At 35.3% G+C, this 14,970-nt stretch overlaps 1 protein-coding gene and 1 long non-coding RNA gene across 4 annotated transcripts in view; one reads left to right on the top strand and one right to left on the bottom strand.

Moving 5' to 3' along the window:
• LOC148213857 (uncharacterized) overlaps positions 1-5,055 on the bottom strand; it is a 30,066-nt gene extending 25,011 nt beyond the window's left edge. For both annotated transcript variants that reach the window (XR_015793813.1, XR_015793814.1), the window contains exon 1: positions 4,930-5,055. This is a non-coding gene — a long non-coding RNA (uncharacterized LOC148213857). The remainder of the gene's footprint in view (positions 1-4,929) is intronic.
• Positions 1-14,970, top strand: part of SLC44A1 (solute carrier family 44 member 1) — an 82,492-nt gene that overhangs the window by 27,663 nt on the left and 39,859 nt on the right. For both annotated transcript variants that reach the window (XM_088130111.1, XM_088130110.1), the window contains exon 4: positions 1,228-1,364. In XM_088130111.1, the coding sequence (XP_087986237.1) occupies positions 1,228-1,364 (137 nt within the window). The remainder of the gene's footprint in view (positions 1-1,227; positions 1,365-14,970) is intronic.

Genomic DNA, 14,970 nt, shown 5'->3' with positions numbered 1-14,970 from the left:
TGATTTTTTATTAACAGTATTAAAACCCCATTTTAACTCATATGTAAATCATAAGTGTAAAATGGTTTAGCAGAATCTTCTGTTAATATAATCCAGAGTATGGTGTTAAAGTTGTCCCATTTTGTACTATTACTTTTGAGCATCTGTATAATTTGACTTTAATCTGCATAGTTTTGTGATCTAGCAAAAAATGTATATTTTTGGTCCAAAAAAGGTCACATTCAGAATATGTAGGCTCTTAGTTTCTCAAAACTTATGAACAAGGATAAGTAGTATTTTTGTGGCTGAAAAAAACTTGTTGCCCCTTAAATGCCTCAGAGTACATGGTGATGATGTCACTTGAGAGTACAGGACTCACTTTTTTCATGGAGTGGATTTGGGTGATGGTGATGATTATGATGATAAAGAAATTCACTCCAAAATTCAGTGGTGGATTCCTGAACGCTGCAGGGCACACACACACAGGCCGAGAGGTTGCCCATATCTTGCTCATCCATGTGGTAAAACAAGGATAGTTTCACAGTTCTATGAATAAATTACTTTAACTGATTGTAAACCTTTGTTAAAGTTGGTAACTAAGGGTGGGATGGTAATAGGTAGTAATGATTATTCAGCAGGCTTTGATGTGAAATTGGTTTATGTTTAAAAGTGGGAATGGTAAAGCTTCCAGATGTTAGTGTGTTGGTGATCATTCTGTAACAGTGAACAGTTACTTCAAATGTTGCTTTTTTTCTGGATTAGATAAATCACATACTCTAACATTTTCCTTCAATATTTAATTAATTGGTCTCTGAATTCAGCTCTTATTGAATTCATTCAAAGGAAAATGTAAGGTGTTTAGCAAAAATATATCCAACTTAAGATTGTGCATGGGCACCAAACTTTATGGTTCATTACGTAGAAATGCATTTTTAGGAATGATATTTTTAGTCAGATGTAACTAAAAAAAATTGCTGACTACTCAGAAAGACATATGTTGCATCTGGGTTTGCTTTGTGGTGATTCCCTAACACTAAATATAGATACTTAGCATCCACCATCATTACAGAGAGGCACCTCTTTGGTCTTAATTGGAAGTGTATAATGAAAAATAAATAAATTCTGTGTTATATTGAGCTTTTAAATCTACAGAGATAGAATTTCTTTACTGGTAGAATTTTTATTGACTGAAAACTCTGTTTTAGTTTCTTTATCTAAATTAACATGTATGTGCATTTTTTTCTTAAGGTTTGTGTTTTTTCTGGAGCCATGCAATGTAGATTTAGTACATCGGAAGATCAAGTCCATTGCTCTCTGTGTATCAGCATGCCCACGTAGTGAGTTGAAAACTCTGGCTGACATTCAGAAATTTGCAGATATTAATGGTAAGGTGAAAAACAATCTTATTTCTCATTTTATTAAGTATCGTTTGGAAATTATTAATAACACATCAAAAAGCAACTATCATGCAATGTCTTTAAACAGGCTTTCCTTTTTCTTGGACAGAATGAAATGCTTTATCTAAGATGGCTGCAAATATATATGATCTTATAAACTTTGCATCTTAAAGAAACAAAACAAAAATTAACCACTGTTTTTTCATATCCAAATGTATAGAGTTTTAATTGGGCTAGAGGAATTAAAGCTTGTAAGATTAATCAAATTTTCCTAATCTGGTGACAACCCCTTTCTTACAGTAACAGTGTTGTTACAATGTTTGAGTTTTTGTTCTGAAGCTCTGCACTGGTTCTTTGATGTTATACCCTGTAAAAGACTGATGGTCCAAGAATTGTTTCCAGCAAAGATCATTTTGATGAGAAAGCAGTATTATTTATTTTTATTTATTAGATTTATATCCTGCCTTTCCTCTACAAGCTCAAGGTGGCATCCATAACTCTCTCAGTTTTTTCTACAACAAAAAGCTGTTGAGGTAGGTTGGTAACTGAGAGAAAGTAACTGAGCGTGGACTTGAAATTGGATCTATTCATAATCCAGCACCCTAACTACTACACCATACTGGCTTTCTAACATGGAAGCATTTTATAAACTAATAAACAACATTGCCCCTCCCTCCCTCCCTGCCTCCCGTCTTCCTTCCTGGAGTAGTTTGATTGAATTACTTTCTTTTTATTATGTGTCAGAAATATATATTATGCATAAATATTGATAATGCTGATACAAATGCATAGGTTGTTCCTAAGCTGCACATATGCTTGGAGAAAAGGTGCTTTTTTGTATTTATATGTGCACTTTTATTTAAAACAAATACATTAAAAGAGTTCTCAGAACTTAAACAGGGACAGGAGACTTATGCGGTGTTCTCCAGGGCATCACACTGCTCTAGATTGAAACCTGACAATGTGAAAACTTTTCTGCACATAAAGTGCCAGATGCTGGGAAGACTTCTCGACAGATTTATTTTCCAAATATGCTGCTTTTCAGTGTCTAAGAAGGTTTTTAATGGAATATTGATGCATTCAAACCTGCATTTCACTAGATGCGACTCAGTATGTTTTTATGTATGTGCCAGTTTGACAAAAGTGTGCACCGCATTACACCCTGATGCCTTCCAGATGTTGTTGGTCTTTTGAATGATACCAGGTGAGAGAAAGGTACTGAAGGCAATACTATGGCATTATATGCCAAGTGTGAGATTCTTTGTGTCTCCGGAACAGTAAGAGAAGGAAAAGTATGTCCACTTGTGCTAGTTCTACCACTAGGCCGAAATTAACCCAAGATACACACCTACCCAAACAAGTAGCTGCCAACAGGTAATAGGCGAAAAGCAGGAGGAGATGCCAATCTCTAGTTTTAAAAGGCTTTGAAAACCCATTAGTTTCAAATGGCTTAATTGATGGGCTTTATTGGCCATGCTGTGTTTAAGTGATGCTTAATTGCTGTCACTCTTTACTTTTTTTTAAAAAAAATGCTTTTTAATTTTCAAATTTTAAAGTTTTATTAAATTAGGTTACTGTGTTTTTGTGCCTGTATTTTAGTTACCACTTAGGTGGTTTTAATGGCTTATCAGTATTTAAATAGCAAGGAATAAACATGCTGTTCCTCTGAAAGACTGGTGTAAACTATTTGAGTAACTTGGCAAGGAAGTTGAAGGCATAACTGTGGTGGTGAGATAAGATTACTTAGAAATCTCCTCCCCTCCCTAGTTTACTTAAGCCCAGGATCAGTAACCCTCTTTCACATAAGAACCAGAGGCTGTTCTGCCATTGCCATTTCTTCCTCCTCCTCCTCTGCCTCACAGCGCCAGACAGGGGACTTGTTGGTTCACCCGCGGCAAGGTGACTGGTGAAGCTGTCACCAAAATGGCTTCCCAAGCAGGCCACGAGTGCTCACAAGAGCAGCCAAGTCTCTCTTGTGGGCTGGGTGGATATATACTGGGGCTATGGTCCTGATGATTTCAGATGGTGGGCCGTATTGGCCCATAGGCAGTATGTTGCCGACCTTGACTTAAACAAAGATGTTAACTTGCTTGACAACAACCAAAGCACAGAACTGCAACCAAGGAAGTAAAGTCAGGAACATGAAAATAGCCTTATATATTTGACCTAGCTTATGTAATATGTAACTAAGTTAGGTGTAATGTGGCTACAGGAATTAGGAATAAAATCCAGCCGTTCTGAGTCAGAAATTGAAGTCCTGCTTAAACAGAGTGCAACTCAATTCTGCCTACTCACCTCAGATTAAAGCCGCTTAGAAAAGATTTGGTGTTAACGTATAAGAAATGTGATTGTGAAATTTATACCAGTAAATTCCTAACTTGATGTAGGGAATATTCCATGTAGTAGGAAAACTCTAGAAACATCCTACCTGTGGCAAACGTGCAGTGCAATCCTGTCATATGTACTTCTAAGTAAATCTCACTGCAGTCATTGAGACTTACAACATGACAAGTGTTGCAGTATGTTAGGACTGCAGTATGTTGGATGAAACACAAATTGGGAAAAATAGTTCCTGTTGATTTTGCTTGTAGAAATGGAAACAGTTTGGCCTCTTCAGATAAACTTCAGGAGATTAAACTTGCTGTATTTCTAACCCTCTGTATTTCAGTAAGAATGTTCATTGTATTTAAAATACTAATACTAGAATTTGATAGTTTAAGTTTGTCACAGTTTTAAAAGCTTATTTTGTATATCTCTGAAGTTTTATTCTGTTGCGCCACCCCTTTAAGGTTTTTAAATTAGCACCATCCTGTTAATCCAGGGCATTAGATTTTATCAGAAAAGACGTTCTAATCTCCTTTCACCTTATGCAACCTTGAGGAGCAGCTGCTTGTCCTTGAAGTAAGCATATTAGATGCAAATGCTAACCGGCAGGACAAACTGGTAGTAATAAGAAAAAAGTAAGAGAGCACTATTATTATGAGGGGAGATTTCTTAGTTGAATTTTAATGATGAAAATGATATGGGAGGTTAATTGTTTAATTTGAGGGCTCTCCAAGTGTGGCTCAGAGGGATTGTGAGGCACAGATATTATGGTATTATTTCTTATCCCTTTGCTTCTCTTCCTCTTAAACAGTCATTCCTTACAAACGGCCACAGCAATAACATTCAAACTGGACGAACTGCTTTGTAAACATTTGGTTAGCCACAAAGTGGGATTGGATACCAGATTTGAAATATTGGTTTGTGCCATATGATGATTTGGACAAGCTGTAGCTTGTCCAGCTGGCTTTTAATGGTACACTTGGCCAATCACTAATTGTCTGAAGAAAGAAAGAAAAGCCTGAGTCAGAAAGTCAAGGAGCAGTACACAGAGTTCTTTGAAAATCTCCCTTTTGGATTTTTGGGAGTACCTTTGATATGGAAAACTTCAGAAAACCTAAAAGGGGATTGCAGTTATGTGTTTATACAGAATTGGAAGTGCAGGTATATTCTGTACGGTACCAGAATACGATTCAGTAATTCGTGTGAACTGGCCCAGTGTGACACTAACCTCAAGCCTTAGTTCTGTTTCCATTCCTCTTGCAACACATCTACATTTTCAGCTTCTCAGAAAGTTCACAAACCAGTTTCTCAACTTTTCCCATTTCAGAGAAAAAATTCTCAGTTTTGCTGAGAACTGCAAAGCAAAAGCAATAATTATGTCACATGAGAGAAAAGATTGAACCAAATCCATGACTTAAAACTGAGCTGATTTTTAAGTTACTTTTGTGTGTTTTTATTTTAGGTTTTAAAAGGTATTTTTATTTTAGGTTGTTTTTCATTTGCTATAGCAACTTTGTATTAGGCTTTTAGTGAAATAAACAGTTTCACTTCTTTTTCTTACTAGACATTTTAAAGAGGATACAGTTGGTCCCCAGTTTAAGAATGTATTCTGTTCCCAAGGTCTGTCCTTAAGTCAAATTTGTATGCAAGTTGGAACAGTATTATTGTATAATACTACATAAGTAGTATTGTGTAATGAACTCGGACCATTGTGTATTTAAATCGAATCATTGTCTATTTAACATGAATTTTGCTACAATAGGCTCTGTTCTTAATGATGGGTCATCCGTAAACGGGGCATTCTTAAATCAGGGACTATCTGTATATAAACAGAAATTTAAAAAAACAAGAAAAAGATAAAAGAATAAAATACAAATGAATAAATAAGGAATTAAAAATGTCATAAAGATTATAATTCTCTAGCATTTCATTAGTTAATTATGAATAACTGAATATATATCAAGATTAAAAATTGCTATTAAGCTCTGAGGTAAACATGAAGATCAAAAACCATGGTCAACACAGTATAATTCATCAAGTAAGATTATGTGCTGCAGCAAATTCAGTCCATGTTGCTAAGAGTCTCTTCTAATTTAGCTATCTTGTAAAATTGAAATATGGACTCTACGCATTGAAAAACCCAAATTTTGGATGGAGATTGATTTGATTTATAGGGCTTCCCAACTCAACCAGTGTGACTCTGGGTGATGTACAAGAAGAAACAAAAATAACCAAAATAATCACATAACATTAAAAACATATCCAAGGTATAAAATGATGACCAAGCATACTAATGGAACAACCAGAAGGGGACTTCACTCAACTGGACCCAAGCACCTGGGGAAAGAGTTAGGTTGTGGTACATGGATGTGGTATAAATCCATATATTGTAGTCAAGCAATGGTTTCCAGTTTGAATTGAATTCTATATCAGGTTTATTTTTAAGATGCTAGACATCGAAGCACACTCCCACAACTTAGTTAGCTGTTCTTCCAATGAGAGGATCAGACAACCTTTCCAGTAAAAATCATATAATATCTATGCAGCAATTAGCATAAACAAGGCTAATTCAGTATGCTTTGAAGGACTATATGGTTTTGCAAAATTCAGCAAGAATATCGCAAGTTGAAATAGCAGCTTAACTCAAAAGCAATACTCTAAATGTCTTAGCTTGCCTTGCTGTGTAAAATGTTATATGTAAGTGAGCCATTCCTACTTGAATTGAGTTACAGTTTTGCTGTGAATATATAGTCAATTTCTCAGTTGCTGCATATCCTCCAATTTTGGTCTCCAAATCTTGTAGGCACATTTTCTCTTTTCCAATATTATGCCAAATAGATTCTTGCCGCTGTCAGCGTATATTTCTATAGGCTGTGATGTTTTTCATGTATACTCTTTGGAATCATTCCTAGTAAATATATTTGTAGTTTCAATTCAAATATTATTTTCAAAATTCCCAACTGGTGTGCAGTACAGACTAAGATTAGGAAAAGCTAGTTTGCCTTTCTTTTGAGATTTGCAAGATTTTGAATCTTATCCTTGGTTCCCCCCCCCATATAAATCTATTAATTTTTCTTTGCCAGTCCTGCAAATTTCTACTACACCATTCCAGGTTGTTAAAGGCTTTTTCTGCATCTAAAATTATTACTATCTTTTTTTCTTATTATTAATATATTTGAATGTGTTTACAGTGCTTGTCCTCTTGGATTGGTTTTGTGGATCTGTCCTGATTCCTTTATTTTTCTTCCAGTTGTGATTTCCATCTATTATGTTCTTTTTTTCTGAATCATGGTAAGTCCTAAAAGAATTCTTCTCATGACTCCCATAAAGTTGTCTCTGACATCCCTGGAGTCATATTTATTTTGAAGAAGCATTTTAATTCCTCTACATTTCTGTAATATTCCTTCTTGAACTAATAGAGTATCATTCATCCTCCATCTAAAGGGCAGTTTTTCCCCTTGGAACCATGATATTAAGATTGGATTATGATCTCTGTGTGTCATTAGGCAGATCTGCATTTCCTTAATAAATGTGAGAGCCTTGGAGACCCAACACATACTGATTCTTGGATACATTTGATGTCTAGCTGAGGAAAACATATAATCTCTTGCTTCTGGATCTCCAAGCATCTGTCAAAGCCAATGTGTCCATATGCTGGAAAACCTTTTGGGGGAGCGTTCCTCCTTTTTTCCCTTGAAATTATCTGTGTAAATTCAGATCTAGCACTTCATGTCTCCTAAGATGATGATTTCCCCCTCTGTAATTTCTATTAGCATCTTTCATAAAATTGTTCCTTGTCTTTATTTGGAGCATAAATGGATAACACTTTACCTTCTTTTCTTAGTTTCAGAATTAAAACTCTTATTTCTTTATCCTTTAATTGCTCCAGTACTTCCCAGGAAAGATGAATTACTGTTCTGGTTTTATTGTTGTTGTTATTTTCCTGATGCTATATATCCTAATTTTTTCTGTCTTAACAAATTGGCATGGTTTTATTTCATATGCATTTCTTGTACACAAACAATATTAGCTTTATGTATTCAGAACTTATTCAGAATTGTTCATTTCAATTTAATGCTGCAGCTATACCAGGTTTCCCCTCTTGTTCATCTCCAGTATCCTTCCCAAAGCTAGAAAGTTGTGTCTGTTTAGACCTGGGCAGTTAATCTTTCATATAAAGAGGAAGTTTCTATAGCTGTCCTAGTAGTTATTCTTTTTGTCACCAAAATGTCTTCCAGTGCAAACTGAATTCACCATCTATATTTAATGCGTTTAGTTCTTGGTACTTAGTATTTAGTACTTGGTACTTAGCTCTTAGTACTTCTGCAAGAAATGAGAATTGTCTCCTTTTTTCAACATTCTAGGAGGGACATTTTCAAATATTTGAATTTGCTTCCCTTCTACAGTTGAATGTGTCTCAGTCTGCTGTTTTAGAATAGCAGCTCTCATTCTCTTGTGCAAAAACCTTATAAGGATATCCCAAGGCACTTTTCTTCTTTGTGCAAATGTAAAATTTATTCTAAAAATGTATTTAATATCTAGAAAGTCTCTATTTTTAGATAGTTTTGCATCAACTCTTTGAAGTGGCTTTCAGATCTCCTTTTCCAAAATCTTCTGGGATGCCTCCGAATGTTAAATTTAATTGTCTTTGCTGAATTTCTAATGCATCCACTGTTCTTTCTGTTTCTTGGCCCTTTCACTCTTGGGCCTTCAACTCTTGTGCCAAAAAACAAAACAAAACTTTGTTTCTCTTTTATCCCTGTAATCGGTTGTGTATTAGCTTGAACACTCTTCACAACGTTCATAATCTCTATTTTTAAATCAGCTTTCATATTCTCCATCTCTATTTTCAGATCATTTTTCATATCCGATAACTTATTCGTGACTGTCTGTTGTGATTGTTGAAAGTTCTCTTTCTGTCCTGACATTGTGCAGTTAGTTTCTTGAACATTTGATTAAGCATATCTTGAGTCTGATTCTGATTCTTCTTCCCCTCCCCTCTTTTGCTTCTCCCTTGACGCTGTTTCTTTTTCTTTCTTTCTTTGCAAGTAGTAAAAATATTTTCCATACACAGTGTTTTCTTGTTTTACTGCTGAAATCAACCATTGCTGCTTTCTGATTATTACAGTTTATAATAAATTATGAATCTGTTCCTTTTGTAATACTTCTGCTGTTACCTTATTACTACATTCTTAACCCTCTTTATAATCTTCTTTATATGACCAGCTTTCAATAAACCATCAGTTCCAAAAAACCTTTCACTCATTTTTCATCCCTTCTGTTTGCGCACTGCCCCATCAAATTCTGCAAGATTATATAAACCTCTATATAAACTTTGTGTGCTTGTATGTAAATTCTGTTGGGTAAATTCATGATTGATAGTAAGAATACATGCAGTCCTTAAATTGGAATAAGTCAATTTGAAATATGTTCTTTGGAGCCATCTAGTGAAACGTCTTCTTGTATTGCGCAATAGGAAAAATGAGCTGAAATGTGACTCAAGGTCAGCTTCCACCCAAACAATCTCCTGCACTGCTGTTGTAATTCTTTGTGAGTCACAGGTATTTACAGTAGTTGTTAGTTAAAACCCACAACTTGTTCCCACTAACAAATTATGTTAATAATTCAAATGCAGATCTTAGCTCAGATCTAACTGCTGTATAAGCTCAATGGATTCTGTTGTTTGTTGCTGCAGTCACATCCTCTCTCCCTTTCTTTTCCTCCTCTGCCTCAGTGCAGGAGTCATTTGGAAATTGTAATTATAAAATCCAGTATAGGAAAGTAGTTGTAATTGTAAGATCCGGGGAAGAGGAACAGTACAGAGATACGATACAGAGTACAATGATAATTTAATGGTTGGATCCTTGATAGATTCTTCAAATGCTTCTGCCAGGAGGAAGAACGAAGGGAGGTTAACAGAGGTCAACTTTGAAAAACTGCATCTGTGTGGCTGCTAGATGGTAAAAATGTGGCCTTGAGGAGAATGTCCAAGAATCCCCCAACCATGTTTTTTTAGCTTAACTCATGGCTTAAGTATCTAAGAGTTAATAAAAATGCCACAAACTACGGACAGGAAAAAGACTCCTGTCAGCATGCAGCCATTGTCCCCCGAATGATGTAATTTTGATAATGGCTAGTGCACCTCCACCTATCAGTGTCAGCAGAACTGCTGTGCTAGTTTTCTAGAAAATTTAGGCCATGTATATTACTGACTTAAGAAATAAAAGTCGAATTGAGTATGTATGAGTCTGTACACACACACACACACACACACACACACAAACAAAAGATACAACTGACTAGAAGAACAAAATATTCAAAACGACCAAAAGAAATCAAAAGAAAATAAAAAGACCCCCAGACTGCACACATGTCTCAAATGGGGAAGTGTTCCATTGACAGCTAACAATGGAATACCTCTGGATTTGGCAGGCCCGGATACAGCCATTTGGTCTTGTCAGGACTGAGCCTGTTGGATACTGAATGGTAAACTGTCCAGGACAGTCAAGTCCAATAATGGCTTCTTGAGGAGAGGACACAACGCAGCTTCCTTCAAGGCTAATGGAACAATCCCTTCAGTCAAAGAAGCTGACACCACCAGACGGAACCAACCATAGGTTACCTCCTGGGTGGCTTTAACTATCCAGGAGGGACCTGGATCTAAATAAGAAGTTGGCTGAGCTAACAGATTGGAGAACCCTGTCCACTTCCTCAAGAGTCACAGAAGCAAACTTTCTCCAGGTAACCACACCAGGCACCTCAATTGGAAATGACCAGCTGGAGTCCAACTATGAGCAGATCTGAGCAACTTTATCTGCCAAATAGTAAGAAGTGGCTCACGGTGGCTTTGGAGATTATATTTGATATACTTGAATTTAATTATCATGTCCTTTGCTCTTTGCTCAGAATTTTGAAATCTTGGCTTCATTGAAATTGCAAAATATTTAATTAAATTGAAGGGTGTATTTGACAAAATAGATGGGCCAGAGCAAAATTAGTGACAGGAAATGTTCAGACATTCATATGCAAATTCATATTCTTAATCACAAGGTAACAAGTCATGCAGTGCCCAAACCGAATTACTTGCCACTATTTTCTTCTTGTTGACATTGAATAACTAATGCATGAAGCTGCATTGAGTATTTACAAAGATTCTGGCTTAAACATCTGTAATTGGCAGAGAAACATCAGCTGGCCATTTGGATTTTCTGAAAGAAAGAAGTGCATACATAAAATTCAAGGTTGCCAGCTAGGGTCAAGTTGCCAACTAGGAGGCAAACTCTGCTTTCATAAAAACAAAAACGAAACAGGAAATGTAGAAATCATAGTACAAAAGGGAGGGAAAGTGTTTGGCATCCAAGGCTTATTTATGTAGTGCTAAATCTTTATACTTGATGCAGGAAAAAAAGGACTATTACTTATGATGACTAGACTAAATAGACAACTTTGGTAGTTTCTTAAATCAGTAATTATAGCCAATTATTTAAGCCATAACTTTCTTATTCTGTGCTATTTTGTGTGTACACAGAGAGAGAGAGAGAGAGAATGCTAGGACTAGGACAGGTATTTTTAACAGGTGTAAGGTTCCTGGCTCACAGTTTCTCCATAAATGCAAGCCCTATTGCCTAAGTCTTAAACTTAGCTGTGTTGAGTGACAGGGCATTCTGGTCATGCTTGCTTGTATGCAAGTAAAATCTGCATGTTTAGAGATCCTACTTCATCCTTAACCATGCCAAGGTTGAGGATCCATAAATGTTTGTCCTGTTTGGACTAATCATTAGGACAGTGTTTTCCTGTATGATCTTTGATGTTACATTGTAAAAACCATTTCTAACTTTGACAGTACATTCAAACTTGTCATTCCAAAGATTGCATGAATAGAATCAGTTTTATCTGCTTCTTTCAGTTTCTTACCAAGATGACCTATAAGCATAGAAGCTTCAGTTAACACTTTCAAAAATTTAACAAGTATGGGATCCCAGAGGCTGTAATGATATAGAATCCAGATATAAACTAGGTCTTGTACTGTACTCAGATATAATCACAGAACAAATAAAAATACAGAATAACTAAATGCAAATGTTTAAGTTGAATAATCTGCCAAGAAGCACTTAGTTTTCAGTTTTACAAAAAGAATAAAAATAAAAGTTTTTCAGCAGAACCTCATTGTTACAATATTATCAGAGATCTAAAAGAATTATCAGCTGTACTTAAATCCACATTATACTATAATGTCAAATTTTTATGGGTAAGGGGATCAGAGCTGTTCCTATATCACAGTATCGATATCTCTGTTCAATTATCAATTATATAGAAGTATTGAAACCAATTCTTAAATAAACCCAGGTACCTGCCTACATTTCAGTGTGGTTAAATAATAATCCTTGAGTTGAATCTAAGAGGAGCTGAACTTTGAAATTCCATATTCCAGCATATAGTCAAAGCAAAAATAAGTAGCCAGGGATAAGTCTTGAAATGCAGAAAATTAAATCCACTTTTCCCATTAGGAGATGTAATTTATGCAGTGAGAATCTCAAAGAATGACCTTGTGAAAGAATATGATTTAATAACTGAATACATTTATATTAAATAATGTAAAGGAATAAAAATAGGAAAGTCTCTTAAAAGATAAATTAGTGGAATTCAATATCTCAGGTATATTTATTTTGTTCCAAATACACGAAGGAGTTATGGACAGTCAATCTAGATCATGTTTGTTCATGACCAAAATTGAAGTTAAATTCATATTTACTAGTTGGGAATGCTTTCTAGGACTCATACCAAAAGAAAGATGTTCTCTCCCTTGACATTTTTCAGGAATCTCTTGTACTTGTTTTAGACGTCCCTTGAAGGCCTATCTCTTCATACAGGCCCTCTCTAGATGAAAGTTGAATGAATATATTTCTACTTCTCCTCCCTTTTTTAAAAACTTCTGCCTTCATTTTTAGTATACAATATATGGTGATTGAATTGTTTTTAGTTTGTATTTTTCATTTTATACTTTGTAAACCAGTTCAGGGTGCTTTTTATAGGGAGCAGTAGAATCACATATTAAATAATAATATTTAATAATAATAAATTTAAATATTTATTATATATTATTTAATATATTATTTAAATATATTAAATAATAATAAATAAGAACAATTCTAAAACTGCAAGTCCTAAATGTATCAAAAGGCCGAATAACAATAGCACCCAGTAATGTCAAGTGTGATTTATCCTAATTTATGCAGTAACCAGAGAAGATATCAAATTCTTGTATTAAGAAAAGAAGATTAGAGATAGATATTTCTGATATATTATACAATATAAGATCACCTGCATACATAATTATCATTTATTCTGCCTGGCTACAATAATTTCTTTAATATTTTCAATTTTTCTAATAGTACAAGCAGAAGGTTCTATGACCAAATCAAAAGGAAGTGAGAAGGTATCCTTTATATCAATATAATTTTCAAAAATGCAAAATATCATTTATAGTCACTTGTGATCTAGGAGCTAAATAAATCATGTCTTTTGAAGATATAAAACTTTGGGAGAATTCATAATAAAATGCAGAAAGTTCCACCAACCCAAAACTAAAATTTGCTCGGCTTCCCACATGTAAAAGCAGCAGAATTCCACCAATTCTCAGTTCACGTGATTGTATCAGTTAGGAATCCAATGTTACGGAAGCTTGATAGTCCCATACAAGTCTAGCTGGAGCTGGATGTGTTGTGTCCAGGGCTACGAGCTCTTGTGCACTATCCGAAGATAGCTTTCAGCATTCGCATTTATCAAAGAAATGGTTTTATATTTGGAACGCAGAGTAGGATCCAATTTGAGATGAATCAGGATATGTATTCATTAAGAAGTAGAGAGTAAGTGTCAGTTAAAAAAAGGTTACTCATAATATGCCAGCTCTTGGAGATAAGAGTTTTGATCTCCAATTCTGGGTAGGTCAGGTATGAAGCAAGAGATTCAATATTAACTCCTAAGGAAATGAGGAATGGGATAATAGCCTAGGACTAGTGGTCGAAATTTCTGTGGAAAATTGGCTTCGTAAAACTCTTGAATATAGCCAAATGTTATTACTTCAGCTGAAAAGCAGTTTTGAAAAATACATACAATGTTTTGGTTTTATATTTCATGGTGGAGTAGGTTTTGAGGGGATGCTTTTAGAGTGACATTTGCAATGGTGTAGAATTATCTGCAGCTGAAATAAGTGGATGTCATTCCCACTTATACAGAAAATATAAAATGGCTTGAACAAAAAAAAAAATGAAATAATCTTTTGTGCTTGACTTCTGGAAGTGGGAGTGTCTTTCTTCATGAACTGTGTTTGCATCACTGTTTATTAAAAAGCTGGTTGTAAAAAAGTAGAAGAAAAAGAATTTTTGTTTTATGTAGAGAAAACTAAATACTGTTTGATAGCTTAAATGACTATTAACTTACAAATGAAAATTTCACTGATGGCTGGTGTGGGTCTTCCGGGCTGTGTGGCCGTGTTCTGGAGGTTTTGTTTCCTAACGTTTCGCCAGCACCTGTGACCGGCATCTTCAGAGTGCAGGAGGCACAGAGAGAACTGCTCCTGTCTGTGCTCCTGCACTCGGAAGATGCCGGTCACAGGTGCTGGCGAAACGTTAGGAAACAAAACCTCCAGAACACGGCCACACAGCCCGGAAGACCCACACCAGCCATCGTACGCCGGCCGTGAAAGCCTTCGAAAATTTCACTGCTGTCAACTATCATTTTTCCATAGTCAAGGGTTACTGCGAACATGCAATGGAAGGCTTGTATTTTGGTTTGCTCATTTCAGAACAGCAAGTTTTAGATGATACAAATACAGATATATAGCTTTGCAACCTTTTGGCTAAGATCAAGTGTGATATCATATGGAAATATAGATATGATTATGGGATGAATTCTATTGGAGATTTATCTTGAAAGAATGGTGGCAAAGAGTTACTCTTTGGAGACTCATTTAGAAAATTATATTATATCAACATGTTAGGTTTTAAAGCTCCTTAGGGCTCATTTGAAGTTACTAACATATTACCTGTCTTCTCATGAGATGCAGAGCTCCATAGATAATGGCCGTGTGTATTATATATTCTTGGATATGTCCTAAAATCACTTGTAAATCTTTTTTGTAAGGAATGCAGTGGTTCATAAAAGAGATTTTCCCAAAAGGGTAGAAACTTTCCCAAAAGGATAGGAACTTTGAGATTGATTGTTCTTAATGGTTGGAAACTTCAAACTATTTTCGGGGGGCACTAGAAGT

This window comes from Python bivittatus, unplaced genomic scaffold (genome assembly GCF_059951505.1).
Source record: "Python bivittatus isolate LINGU-HERP-01145 unplaced genomic scaffold, Pbiv_v1 ctg000850_np1212, whole genome shotgun sequence".
NCBI classification, from domain to species: Eukaryota; Metazoa; Chordata; class Lepidosauria; order Squamata; family Pythonidae; genus Python; species Python bivittatus.
The sequence above is the reverse complement of the archived record's forward strand: the minus strand, read 5'-3'. Positions and strand labels throughout refer to the sequence as shown.